At 38.4% G+C, this 12,722-nt stretch overlaps 1 protein-coding gene across 4 annotated transcripts in view; it reads left to right on the plus strand.

Moving 5' to 3' along the window:
* The window catches only part of ESYT2 (extended synaptotagmin 2), an 80,526-nt gene that overhangs the window by 28,523 nt on the left and 39,281 nt on the right, over positions 1 to 12,722 (plus strand). For all 4 annotated transcript variants that reach the window (XM_027450445.3, XM_027450446.3, XM_027450447.3 and 1 more), the window contains exons 4-6: positions 590 to 666; positions 5,918 to 5,990; positions 6,804 to 6,893. In XM_027450445.3, coding sequence (XP_027306246.1) covers positions 590 to 666; positions 5,918 to 5,990; positions 6,804 to 6,893 — 240 coding nt within the window. The remainder of the gene's footprint in view (positions 1 to 589; positions 667 to 5,917; positions 5,991 to 6,803; positions 6,894 to 12,722) is intronic.

Genomic DNA, 12,722 nt, shown 5'->3' on the forward strand with positions numbered 1-12,722 from the left:
GAATAAGTTCACATTATTTGCAATAGGTTGGGCAGTACTTATTCGTACTTGTGTGAACCAAAATTTTACTTTTTGAGATTATTTTTTTAAAAAGGCGCACAAAGTACTTCACTTTTTTTTTCTTTTTTTTTTTTTTTTTGTGGAGATTATGGACTATTTTCCATCCATTCTGACCAAATTCCCCCAAGGAGTAGTTGTTTAGTTGCACAGGGAGGTGACAGATTGCTTTGTCTGAGTGTCAGATGTGCTCTAGTATAGAGAAATCAGATGTGTATTGACTGGGGGGGAAGGAAGGAGAATAGAAGCTTGATAATAAATCTTTGGTAAATCTTGAAATCTAGCAGTCTAAACCCAGTCTAATTGCCAGAAGGGTTGTGATTGAGTGGATGCTTTTGATTGTTTAGAGCTGAACTGATAGAGTTGCTTCTTTAATAATGCTTAATGCCTTTTAATAATGCTTATAATAAATGTCTAACTTGTTTACCTTTGGACATGAATATTTGTTTATTCGCCTTTATTTCTAATTTAAGAGTTTGATATGATGTATACAGCAGAAGCATCCAACTTTAATTTGCTTCATTTTTTTCAGCCGCTGAGGATAAATGGTGTAAAAGTGTACACTGAAAATGTGGACAAAAGGCAGATCATTTTGGATCTTCAAATCAGGTAGTCTTTATTTTCATATTGCAGCTGCGTCCACACTTTAGAATACGTGCCTTGTTTGATTGGGCAGTTATGCTGGGGTGAGAGGAAAATAATTGTTTTGGTGCACAAATATAGTTACCTCTAATTGATTGCATATGAATGGAGGAAGGAACTGCATGCTGTAAATAGAATTAATTTGGGGGAAGTAGTGTATCAACTCAGTGTGTGACTGTACCACTAAACTAACATTTTTTAATTAAAAACAAAAACTTCCTAGAGCTAAAGCATGACCTTTTTGTGTGTTTTTTTTTTTTTTGTATATTTTTAATGCAATAAAACTTTGCCATCGGGTTTAGTCTAATCTAAAATTTCAGATATAAGATGTTCAGGTATTTTTGTCTTTTCTGAGTTACTTAGATTCTTTATAAACACACTCTGATAAACAGAATGATAGCTGCTGAAGTAACTTGTGCTCATACCACCAACTGAAGTAAATCTATGTATTATATAATGCTCAGCAGCTTCAGGTTTCTTTGCCCTTTCCTCGTGACCCCTTTTATATAGGTTTATAAATAGATCTAGCCAGTGCTTGCCAAAGTCTTTCTCAACACTGTATCTGCAGTTACAGAGTTTTTTGAAAGCATACCCCGTGAATCCAGCAGCATTTGTGTATTTAGCAGTCATAGATATATCTTACAGTGACTACTTTTGCCTTTTTGTAGCTTGTGGAAAGACCATGTTTGTCAGTCAGTTGATAATCCATCCAACTGCCTTCTGCATTTCTTTCTGCTTCCCTGGCAGTAACCAGCAGGATGATTGGTCCTCTCAGCCTGTTTTCCAAAATCAGTTCTGAACTTTGAACTTGGTTATTCTTAATTTTGATTTATCTAAATCCCAACTATGTTGAAGATTATAGGCTTCTTTATCTAAGATGGGCCTCAGAGCGCTAAGATCTAAATTGGCTGCTGCATACTTTCCTGGATTTTAGAGCTGGGAGGCTGATGACCTCTGCAAGCAGGGGCCAATGTCTTTGAGTTGAATCACTTTGTATCTGTAGGAAGAAGAGCTATCCACATCAGGGCTAGGTGGTGTTGGACAAAATACAAGCAGGATTTTTTCTAGAGAGTGTTTCATTGGATGGATGCTGTTAGTAGTACTGAAAGAAAAAATTCTTCAGTTTTCTCTTTCCTAAAAATTTGTAAAAATTAAATACCAGGATCACATTTGCAAAAAAGTTTAACCATTTAAAAACTATTTAGTTAGAATTTAACTAAACTAACTATTAAATAATATGGAGACCTTCTAAAAAACAAATGGAGACCTTCTAAAAATAATGAAGATAGTCCCAAATACAGAATCACAGATCACCGTAATCTGGGAAATAGTGCTATTCTTAGTTATTTTATTTTTTTTTCTCTGGATATCTCCTGTTGGCTACATTGACCACATGCTTCTGGTCTGATTGAATACAGCTGTTCCTGTATTCATACAATACTGTCCTCATTAAATAGTAATCTATCTCTGTGATCTGTACAGGGGTCACACACATTTCTCAGATATTATGATCTGAATGTACAGAATTTGCTTACTAAATGAGTCTTCAAGTTGTATGTTATGTTACAGTGGAATATTCTGTACTACATTGACTGTTGATGGACCCAGCCAAGTATCTTAGCAGATAATGTCATCTTTAACTTTATTACAGGGTTGAAAGTTGTTGACTTTGGATCCTCAACTGCAGTTTATTATTCTTTTACTTCAGTTGGTAGCCATGTTATTGTGGATTTTTCAAATGAACGTATTAATACCCAGTGTTCATTACACAAATAACTTGAGTTAACCTTTCTGCTCTCATTATCATGTTGTCATATAATTTTATATAGATAGAAAGATATAGATAGAAATTACATTGTTTTAAATTGTGAATTAAAAAATTTAAACCTATTTTTAAACTGTACAGTCACTCTACATTCTTTCCAGAGAAAGCAGTAGTCACTTTCCTTTCATATAGACCCCTGTCATTATGTCATCTACCAGTTCCCCAAACTGGACACTTAAAATAGTCTGAAATAAATCCCAATGTTGCACATTACAAGAATGTTTTGGAACTATTGTTTACTTCTGTTTAAAGGCTTGATAAGATTTGCATTTGTTTGACTTCACATAGATGGCATCATCACACATGGAGCGCAGGAGACTGCAGATGCTTTGAATAAAGGATGTCATGAATGCAGTAACTCTTCGTTTTGTTTTCTTTTGATTGCACCTGTTGGTTGTTGGGGGAAAGGGGCGGGGTCCTACCCTCCTGCTTATGTTGTGAGAGTAATTTATTTTATCTTGAGTTGATCTTTAAGCCATGAGAAGAGCAACTCCATTTTTTTGTTATTTCCCAGACATTTCCATAATAAGATTTCACCAGACTCCTAAAAATGTCTGAACAGTTTTTCACTGTACAAGTTACTGGAAAATAAGAAGCCTTTTGAGAATTCAAAATTAATACAGTTCTGCAACTAGCATACCTTACATGACAATCAATAGTAAGGAAAAGATTTCAAACTTGAAAATGTAATTCAGCAGAGCTATTCGGCATATGAAGTCCCACCAGTATCAATTTGTAACCTCTGCAAATATTATTTAAAACAAAAAAAGTTTCCACAGTTAGGTTATAAAACTAACCAATTCAGCTTTCAGGACTGAAGTGTATCAGTTCTAGGATTTCTCAAGCAATTGATCTTGATGCAGCTTTTAATAACACAACACTGTTCTCATGCTTTTGTTTATAGTTGTTTGGGCTTCTAAGGATTAGCTTGGAAGAACAGTAAACTACCTACCTGTTTTTATTAGCAGATAGCAGATTAAAAATATAAAAATAAAAATTCACCCAATTACTACAAGACATTGAGGAATAGTAGTGCTAGATGATTGAATTAAAGCTCAAAAGGGAATAGGAAATCTTGCAGTTGCTCCAAGAGACAGAAGTTTAACTTGCAGAAGCCTTGCTTCTACTGCAGGATCTGGAAAAAGATCCCCTGTAGAGGAAAAATCTCTTTTCAACAGCGTCTGGCCTCACTTAAGCTGCTTTATCTCCTCTCTTAGTTCCTTATTTCATTTTCTTTAATTAGGCAGCCTATTCAGGAAGCTTTTCAGATTTCATTTGTCCTTTCCTTATAACCCATATCTTCATAGGTAGCCTTCTTCTCCAGCCAGTAGGTACAGCTCCTAGTTTGTTCTTGTCTCTCATTCTGTAGAATCATTGACAATACTAATTTCCTTGTGAAATGTCACAAGCTGTCATCCTACATTCCTTGTTAAATCTCAGAATTAGTTTGTTTCTAGACGTAATATACCTCACTGTGGTGGTTTTACCTGGCTGGGCAGCTGAACTCCACCACAGCCTCTTTCTCCCCCTTTCCCTGTGAGGAAGGGGAGTGAATATTATGAAAAATGGGGTCAAGGGTTGAGATAAGGACAGGGAGATCACTCAATAATTATTGTTGCAGGCAGAATAGACTCATGTAGGGAAAATAATGTAATGTATTGCCTATAACTAGCAGACTATAGAACAGTGAGAACTAGAAGAAAACTAAAAACACCTATCCCCATCCACCTTGTTTGCCTTGCTCTGCCCTGGCTGGTGGCCCAGGGGCTGCGGTCAGTCCCTGAGGCTTCATCCTGCTTCTCCCTCATGGTCCCTCTCTGCCCCTGCTCCACACAAGGTCCCTCCCACAAGATGCCATCCTTCCTGAACTGAGCCGGCGGGGGCTGCCTACAGGCAGCAGCTCTTCAAGAACTGCTCCCACACAGCTCTGTACCACAGGGTCCATCCCCCAGGAGCAAACTGCTCCAGCACGGGTTCCCCACAGGCGGCAGCTCCCCCCAGACCCCCTGCTCCTGTGTGGGCTCCTCTCCACGGGCTGCAGCTCCAGCCCAGGGCCTGCTCCTGCGGGGGCTCTCCATGGGCCACAGCCTCCTCCAGGCCACATCCACCTGCTCCACCGGGGGCTCCTCCACCCATGGGGGGGCTGCATCGTGGAGATCTGCTCCATGTGGGACCCATGGGCTGCAGGGGGACAGCCTGCTCCACCAGGGGACTCTCCACAGGTTGCAGGGGAACTGCTGCTGCCTAGAGCACCTCCTGCCCTCCTGCTGCACTTGGGGTCTGCAGGGCTGCTTCTCACCCCTCTCTCCCAGCTGCTGTTGTACAGTTTTTTTTCCCTTTCTTAAATCTGTTCTCACAGAGGTGCAAACAACTTTGCTTATTGGCTCAGCTCTAGCCTAGCCACTGACAGATCCCTTTGGAGTGGGTTGAAACTGGCTCTGATCTGACATGGGGCAGCTGCTGGGCTCTGCTCAGAGGCCACCCCTGCAGTCTCATGCTCCCAAACCCTTGCCGTGTAAACCCAATACACTCACAGCATCTGCAGTTCTAGAAGATTCACTCAGCTCTCTGCTGATATGCTTTTGACCTGTATGTAGCCTCAGGGAATGCAGCAGCTAAAACCTGAGTCTGTGTGCTGTGCTGTTATTTTTTCAGCCTTATCACATGGGCTAAATAGATGGGGATTTTACAGTCTTCTACAAATCTCTCTCTGATATATAGGCCAGTATGTGCACAGTCTTAATCCTCTGACCCAGTAAGGGGTACTGCCCAAAATGGGATGCAAGAACTCTTCAAGGGAGATCTTTCATTGTTTTAGTATGCAGTCTTCTTGTTGCCTTTTCTACCTCTTCAGAAAGGGCTTGATTCTGTTTTGGCTTAAGCATTGCTCAGCGAATTCATCCAGCTCGGCATGTCCAGCTTACTGAATTTGTAAATATGACTGTTATAGCAAGTCTTTGAATAATTCAGACAACTTTCGATTTGTAGCAAAATAACAGCCCCTGTATAGTGCTTCTCATGATTGCACTAGGTGAAAGTGGTTTTAGGAGCACATAGTGTCAATGAGGCTTGCATAATAGCTTTTCTAAAATGGAATATGAATTGTGTGTCTATTATTTCCCCCAAATAAGGCTACACCTGTGTTTTGTCTTATGCATACTTCTGGAGATGATAACATACTTTTTTGTATTAATTTCTGAGTGTTTTGATGATAGTGGTGATATTTTGAGGGGCATGTCTTTTTTTTTATTTTAACTATCTTGACTTTGTTTTAATGTTGGCATGCATTTTTATATGTAGACAGATGCAAAGTGCTGCCATATGCAGAGTAAAACTAACACTATTGCAGTTTAGTCTATAAAAATGAAATATTCTCCATATTTTTTTTCTTAGTTTTGTTGGAAACTGTGAAATTGACTTGGAGATCAAGAGATACTTCTGCAGAGCTGGTGTGAAAAGTATACAGGTGAAGTTCACTATTTTTCCTTTTTTATTTTGATAGCCAGTCATCACTGAATTGTCGTTTGCTGATGAAATCATTGCCAAACTACACCAGTAATTGTGTAATTTTGTTGCTTACTGTTTTTTTCATAATCGCATAATATTGATATTATGTAAACTTCAGTGACATGACTTAACTGAAAGGGTACATTTTTAAATCAGAACCATTTTCTGCTGGAAAAGATAGACATCGTTTCACATCAAGCCAGTGCAAGTGTACATGTGAGATGTAGGTTCATGAGGGGAATCGTGGACCTTAAAACTCTTTTTTATTTAATATCTCAGTGTTAGATGTGATTATTAGTTTTAGGTAGTGGTGCTTTTACCTTTTGGTAATGTTTCACAAGTTTCTTCAAATTTCTGGTGACAGATCTATCTAACATGGAGAAAAAAAAAGTATGTTTTTTTTTTTTTTTTTTGTCTTGAGATGCCTATAAGCATGTACCTACTTTTCTTCTAATACATATGGATTCTACTTGGTACCATATTTATGTTGAACTATGTAATTAATCTACTTTGTATTTTTAGCAAAATTACTACTGATGTGACATAGTATCATGTAGATGAATGAAACGAGTTTGTAAGTCCAATTGTTTAGAACCTGCGTAATTTTTTTTGATTTGGATGGTGTGATGATATAAACAGATAGATAGATATCAAAAATTCTTCCATACTCAGGAACTTCATGAATTAGGAGTGTGAGGATTGCCAGTGAAAAGATTTTGTTTAAAACTCAAACTAAATTCTATTGCCTTTTTTCTTTCCTCTCCTTCTCTAGATCCATGGTACTATGAGAGTTATCCTGGAACCACTGATTGGAGACATGCCTCTAATTGGAGCACTATCACTTTTTTTCCTTAGGAAACCTGTAAGTACTATTATCTCTGTTTCTAGTTGTTTTAGATTGTGGATGATAATAGTCACTAAATGATTGAGTAAGAATTAAGCAGCAAAAGGAAATAACTTGGGAAATCACTATTATTTGGTTGAGCTTAATTTCTCAGAAAAATAGTGGAACACATTTTATGAATGCTAGAAGAAAACAAGGTGAATAATAATTACTTTGAATTATGAAGTGTGTTGTCAGAGCTGTCAAATTTTCCTTACAAGACTTATGATTAAGAGAAGAGCAATAGGTACTGTCTAGGTGATTTGTAAGAAAGCTTTTGATGCTGTTCCCCCTGACAGTCTGCTAGGTAGCATGGTCTGTGTTAAAATTCCACAAGATCTGTGCAGTTGTTTGGAAAACTGTGACAGCACTACTCACCACAAATTAAAGTCAGAGTGGATGTATTGAGATTACCTACTCTACTGATTAAAGTTTTTGTCTTAGATAGCAGGCAGGTAATTTCCATTACATTTACCAGAGACCAAAGTATGAAAACAGGTGAAGCCCAGAGATGGAATTGGCATTCAAGTCAATTGTGACAGTAGCAGAAGTTGGAGGGGGAGAATACGTCACGTAATTCAGTTGGAAGAAGTGCTGGGCCAAAGTGCCTGTTTGAGCAGGAATAATAGCCAAGGCTGAGCCAACGGTGTCTTGCTAGTTATAAAATGCCATAGCTAGACCAGGATGTGTAAACAAGAGGAGAGCCTGCAAGACACGTTCTGTTTCAAGTATGGCATTTCAGCAAAGATATTAACCAACTGGAGAGTATCCAAAGTAGGGAGGTGAGAATTAAGTTGATCGTCAAGGACAGACCAAAAGAATGGGAATTGTTTAGTTTAGAGAAGACTGAGGAGAACATATTCTTGAAAGATGTGAAGGGCTGTTACAGAAAAGCAGCACACAATGTTTTCTGCATATCCATGGCAGATAGGATAACAAATAATCGCAGCAAGGAAGATTCAGGATGGACAAGTGGAATAAGGGAAAGCCTGAGTGGTAGTGCTAGTGAGGGACTGCAGTAGGCTGCCTAGAGACATTTTGAATCTCTGATGTCTTTTAAGAACAGATTGGATTTGCGTCCATTAGGACTTACACATACGTATAACCCTTAACACTTCACAAGGTTCTGATAAGGATGTTGTCCCCCAGCCTGTTGGCAATACTTTGCCTAATGCAGCCCAGAATACCGTTAGCCTTCTTTGTTGCAAGGGCATGGTGTCCACCCTGTGTCCAACAGGAACCGCAGGTCCTTTTCTGCCAGGCTGCTTTTGTGGTCCCCAGCAGGGTGCATAGGGCTGTTGCTCCCCAGGTTCCGGACTTTGTACTTTTCCTTTTGAACTTCATGAGATTCCTGTCAGCCTGTTTCTCCAGCCCATCAAATACCCTCTGGGTAGCAACACAACATTCTGGTGTATCCGCCACTCCCCCAGTTTTGTGTCATCTGCAAAACTTGTTGAGCATACACTCTGCCCCATTATCCAGGTTGCTAATGAGAATGTTAAACAGGGCTAAACCCAGGTACCAGTAAGAGGGGTTAACAGCAATTAGGAACATAATGGAAATTCTTATTATATGCAGACTTCTTTAAAGAAAAGAATTGTTTCCATCTATGATTCAGAAGTATACATTCCATTGTATACATTCCATGTGTCTCAGATATGTTCTAATTACACTGTAAAAATCATGTCAACATTTAACAATTTCAGACTATGCCAGGTCATACATTGCAAGTATATGGGTTTAGGCACTTTGAAACAGTCTCAGACTGATCACCTTGGTTTCCTCATCAGTCTGCAACTTTGAAACGTTGATCTAGTTTTGAAGGTGTTAAGGGATGTGCGTGTATTCTTTACTTGAATAACATCAGAAATCATGCTTTCATCCCATTCTTTCAACAATTATTTTGAGCAAAAGTCCTCTGGTAACTTTTTGCTGACTTAATGGAAAGATGGGCTTCTGAGAGTGTTCAGGTATGGTATAACAAAACCTTTCTAGTGCTGGTTTCTTCTTTCATGTGGCTTGTTTCATCTCTGTAGCGAAACCATGTTTGCTTGGGTAGGGGGAATATAGACTGAAGTCTCAGTAAAACGTGTATGAGATAGGAAGTGGTTTGCAGATAATTTAGTGAGCTCTTTCGTAGAAGTGAAGTACTTCATGCCAAACTGATAAAAACATCGTTGCTCTTATTTGGAGAGAATTGGGCACCAAATTTCAATTTCCACACGTTTCTTTGAAGTGGGTCTAAACATTAGGGAGATGTCTGCTTAGTTTTGTCTCATTTTTATCCTCTGACATGAGCAGTATGGGTTTAGGGCATCTGTTAATGTTCATGTTTACATTGGCAAAATAAGCAGGGCCATGAAAAGGATTTGAACAATGCATTACAACAGTCTGCACTTTGTAGTCCTTAGCATTTTTATTCCCCTGCTCTTATTTCGCTGCTCCCTGCTTTTATTTTGCTGTTTAGTGCTCTCCCAAACAACTTCCAGACTCAGTACAGCACACAGTTTGTTACAGGGACTATGCAATGGGCAAGTTAAATACAAACAATCTTTTCTGGGGGAGCAGGGAGAAGAGTTTAGCTGTGTGTTCACAGGCTTTATTTCTTATCTATGGGGTTAAGAATGATCCATGACCTGTTCTTAATGTTGTCAGTGTGGCTTGTGTCATCTCTCTGTTCTGTTTTGACTTCACCAAGATGGAAGCCAGCATGTGCTCCTCCTGCAGACAGAAGCCTTTCTCCTGGCACACTCCGTGCCTGAGCCATGACAATATTATTATGTATTATGTCTGGACTGCTTCCTTAGAGTATGCCCTGCAGCTATTGCTTCTTTATTGCTTTCTAGGGGAGAGGTAGGAAAACTCACACAGTAGCATAGCCCTAAAGGAAGAGACCAACAACTGGCGTGCTTGTTGTCCCAAATATTTCCTCTGTTTCCCCCTCTCAGCATCATCCTCCAATAGCTTTTGTCCTAACCTTTCATTCTTGGTACTTTCAGGACCTCTCCAGTTGCATTTTAGCTGCAGTAAATGTTTCCATCCCTCACCCATTCTAAGGTCTACACAACTGTGAAGTGCTCATCTCAATCAACCTGCAACTTAGCTAGTAAACTGAAAGTATAGCAAATGAAACACCTCTCATTTGTAGTCAGTAGCTTGCTGAACAAGTGACTTCGGGAAAAACTTTGTCCAGAGTAATTTCGGTTTTAGTCCTACCCCTGTGCCATCTTAATACGGGTCTGGTTGACTTAGTGGTACAAAAAAGGATGAGAAATAGACTAAACTATTAAATTAAAAAGCACCCCCCCCCCCCCGCCCCCCCCCCAAAAAAAAAAGTTACAAAATTATTGGAAGTATTTTCACCCTACTTCTGTTTAAAAACTAAGCTTGGTGGTCAAGTTTCGAGCAAACCTAAAGTACAGAAAATGTATCTGGAAGCAACTTATTCCATGGTTTTAGGTTATACACAGCTCTTCAGGTTTTTTTCCCAAGCAGATTTCTTTCCACCCTCCAGTGTACTTTCTTGGTATTTGTTTTTCTGACTTCTGTAGAAAAATGTAAAATAGGGCTTATTATAGCAGTACCCAAATTCTGTCACCTTACTAGAGAGCAAGTGGCTGCAGGCAAGAAAAGCTTTTCTTCAGTTTTTCTGTTAGCAGGGATGAGGAATTAGTTGGCAGCTAGCCGGAGATTTTGTCCGCATATTTTCCAGTCTAAAGTAACTGGCAACAATTCCACTTGCTCTGTATCATCTGTTTGCTGGCCTTAATGACTATATAAGGCAACACTGCATAAATTAATAGTTCTGAACGTGCTTGTTTAATGAGTTTGCCAGTATCATATTTCCAAGTAATTCATGGGGCTTTTGATGCTGCGAGATTTATTTATTACTTTGCATAAACTTTTAAAATGCTGTATTTTGCTCTTGTTTTTGTGAAGGTATTAAAAATTTCATCAGCTTATAAAGTATGCCCAAATTTGTAAGACATCTCAAGAGAGAGAAATATGTGCATTCCTAACGTTTTTAAGTTTTCTTTTAAATCCATGAGCTTCCATGCTAGAGAAGTTAGTGCTGTGTAAATGGCTAAGGTCTTTCACAAGGTCTTTTTCATGACTTCTCATTATGTTAGTACAATGTATATTTAGCATATGTTCTCTTTCTCAAAGTGTAGTTATCTTTCAGCTTTAGAACAAATTATCACATAGTTAATGAATCTGATTTTTTTTTTCATTTATAGAAAAGTATATGGCTTTTACAGCTGTACTGTGAATTGGTAATTTTCAAAAGCTTGTTTAGTGACATACTTAATATTGAAAACCAGTTCTAACCCAGTCCTTTTCTCTTTAAAAAAACAAAAAAAAACAAAAAAACACCTTCTAGCCACACCCCACCCTCTCCTTTCCCCCAAAAAACACTACCACCACCAAAAAAAAAAAAAAAGCACAGCAAATCATAATACTATTGTTCTAAAAAAAGGATGGAAAGTAAGATGCCTTCCAGGAAAAGTGGGCAATTATTCCAAAGCACTTATTTTTATATTCACACTTTGCCCTTCACTTGCCAAATCAAGCTGTGCTCTGCACTCTTTACAGATTGATTCTGTCCTGTCGTTGTGCTTGATGTAATATTGTTTTATTGTTTCATTTATTATTGGCTGTCTTTGGAAAATTCACTGCTGGATGTGAGTTTCAAAATCATTAGTAATGATGAAAGTTAGACTCTAAAGGAATCCTTGCACCAAAAAGTACTCTGTAGTGAGATGCCTGAAAAAAATAATTATGAAGTGGTTATGTAGAATAAAGAAGAATATTGTTTGGTTTGCTCTCAGTTGATCAAAAAAGCCTTCAGGATGTTTAGGACTATGGGTATTTTCACTTCTTAACCTCTTTAAAGGGCCTTGTGGAACACCTGGATAAATTGTGGAGTGTAGGTACTGCTACAATATGTATATATTTAAATTACCCATGTTACTCTTGATTATAAAGTGAAAATCATTTGCCCTGTTACACTGAATGCGTATAATTTGCTCTAACATTTATTTATTTATCTATTTATTTATTTATTTATTTTTAATTTTAAAGGCAGTGGGATGGTTTCATGACTGTTTTAAATAATTCAATGTTGCTGCGTCCACAATACCTTAGTCTCCTCTCCCTATGCCCTCCTTCCTTTCATTATTAGTGTCTTCCTTTTACCAGTATTGAAACTTCAGATCCTGAAGGAAGCTGGCTCAGGGAGGTGAGCACACAGAATATTAAACACAGCAAGAAGTGACTAGTTTCTTGTTTTGTGTCTTTTAGCACCTTGACCTGTCTCGCTAAGGAGTCAGTGTGCCCATACTAGTGTGAGGGTTTGAGCAAAAATGCAGGAGTGGTAGAAGGATAGAAGTAGAAAGTAGAGGCAATCAGCTTGAATTGTAACTTCAAGCAGATGACACTAAGAAGAATAGCAAGGTGTGTAGGATTCTTGTAGGACGAACCATGAAACTTCTTTTGGTCACTTTCATTCAAACGTTCTGCCGTCTTCCCCCCAATGTATACCTTATCTGTGTAGTTATTCTCTTGCTTAAATCTTTAGATAGTTACAACTGAAAAACCTACTGCTGGTAAACACAGTTCCTGTGCAAAGATAGACATCCATTTCTTAGAACAATGATGAAAACCAGTGTAATTTCCACTTTGTGACATTGTATGATCTAGCCATGCTTGAGAGACTGAGTTTATCGTCTGTTTACTGGGGAATGTCATTTATTAAATTATTACAGTAATATTGCAGTTTTGCAGTACAGTGGTAGTGGGCTGTGTTCT

The sequence above is a fragment of the Anas platyrhynchos genome, chromosome 2, assembly GCF_047663525.1.
Source record: "Anas platyrhynchos isolate ZD024472 breed Pekin duck chromosome 2, IASCAAS_PekinDuck_T2T, whole genome shotgun sequence".
NCBI lineage: Eukaryota > Metazoa > Chordata > Aves > Anseriformes > Anatidae > Anas > Anas platyrhynchos.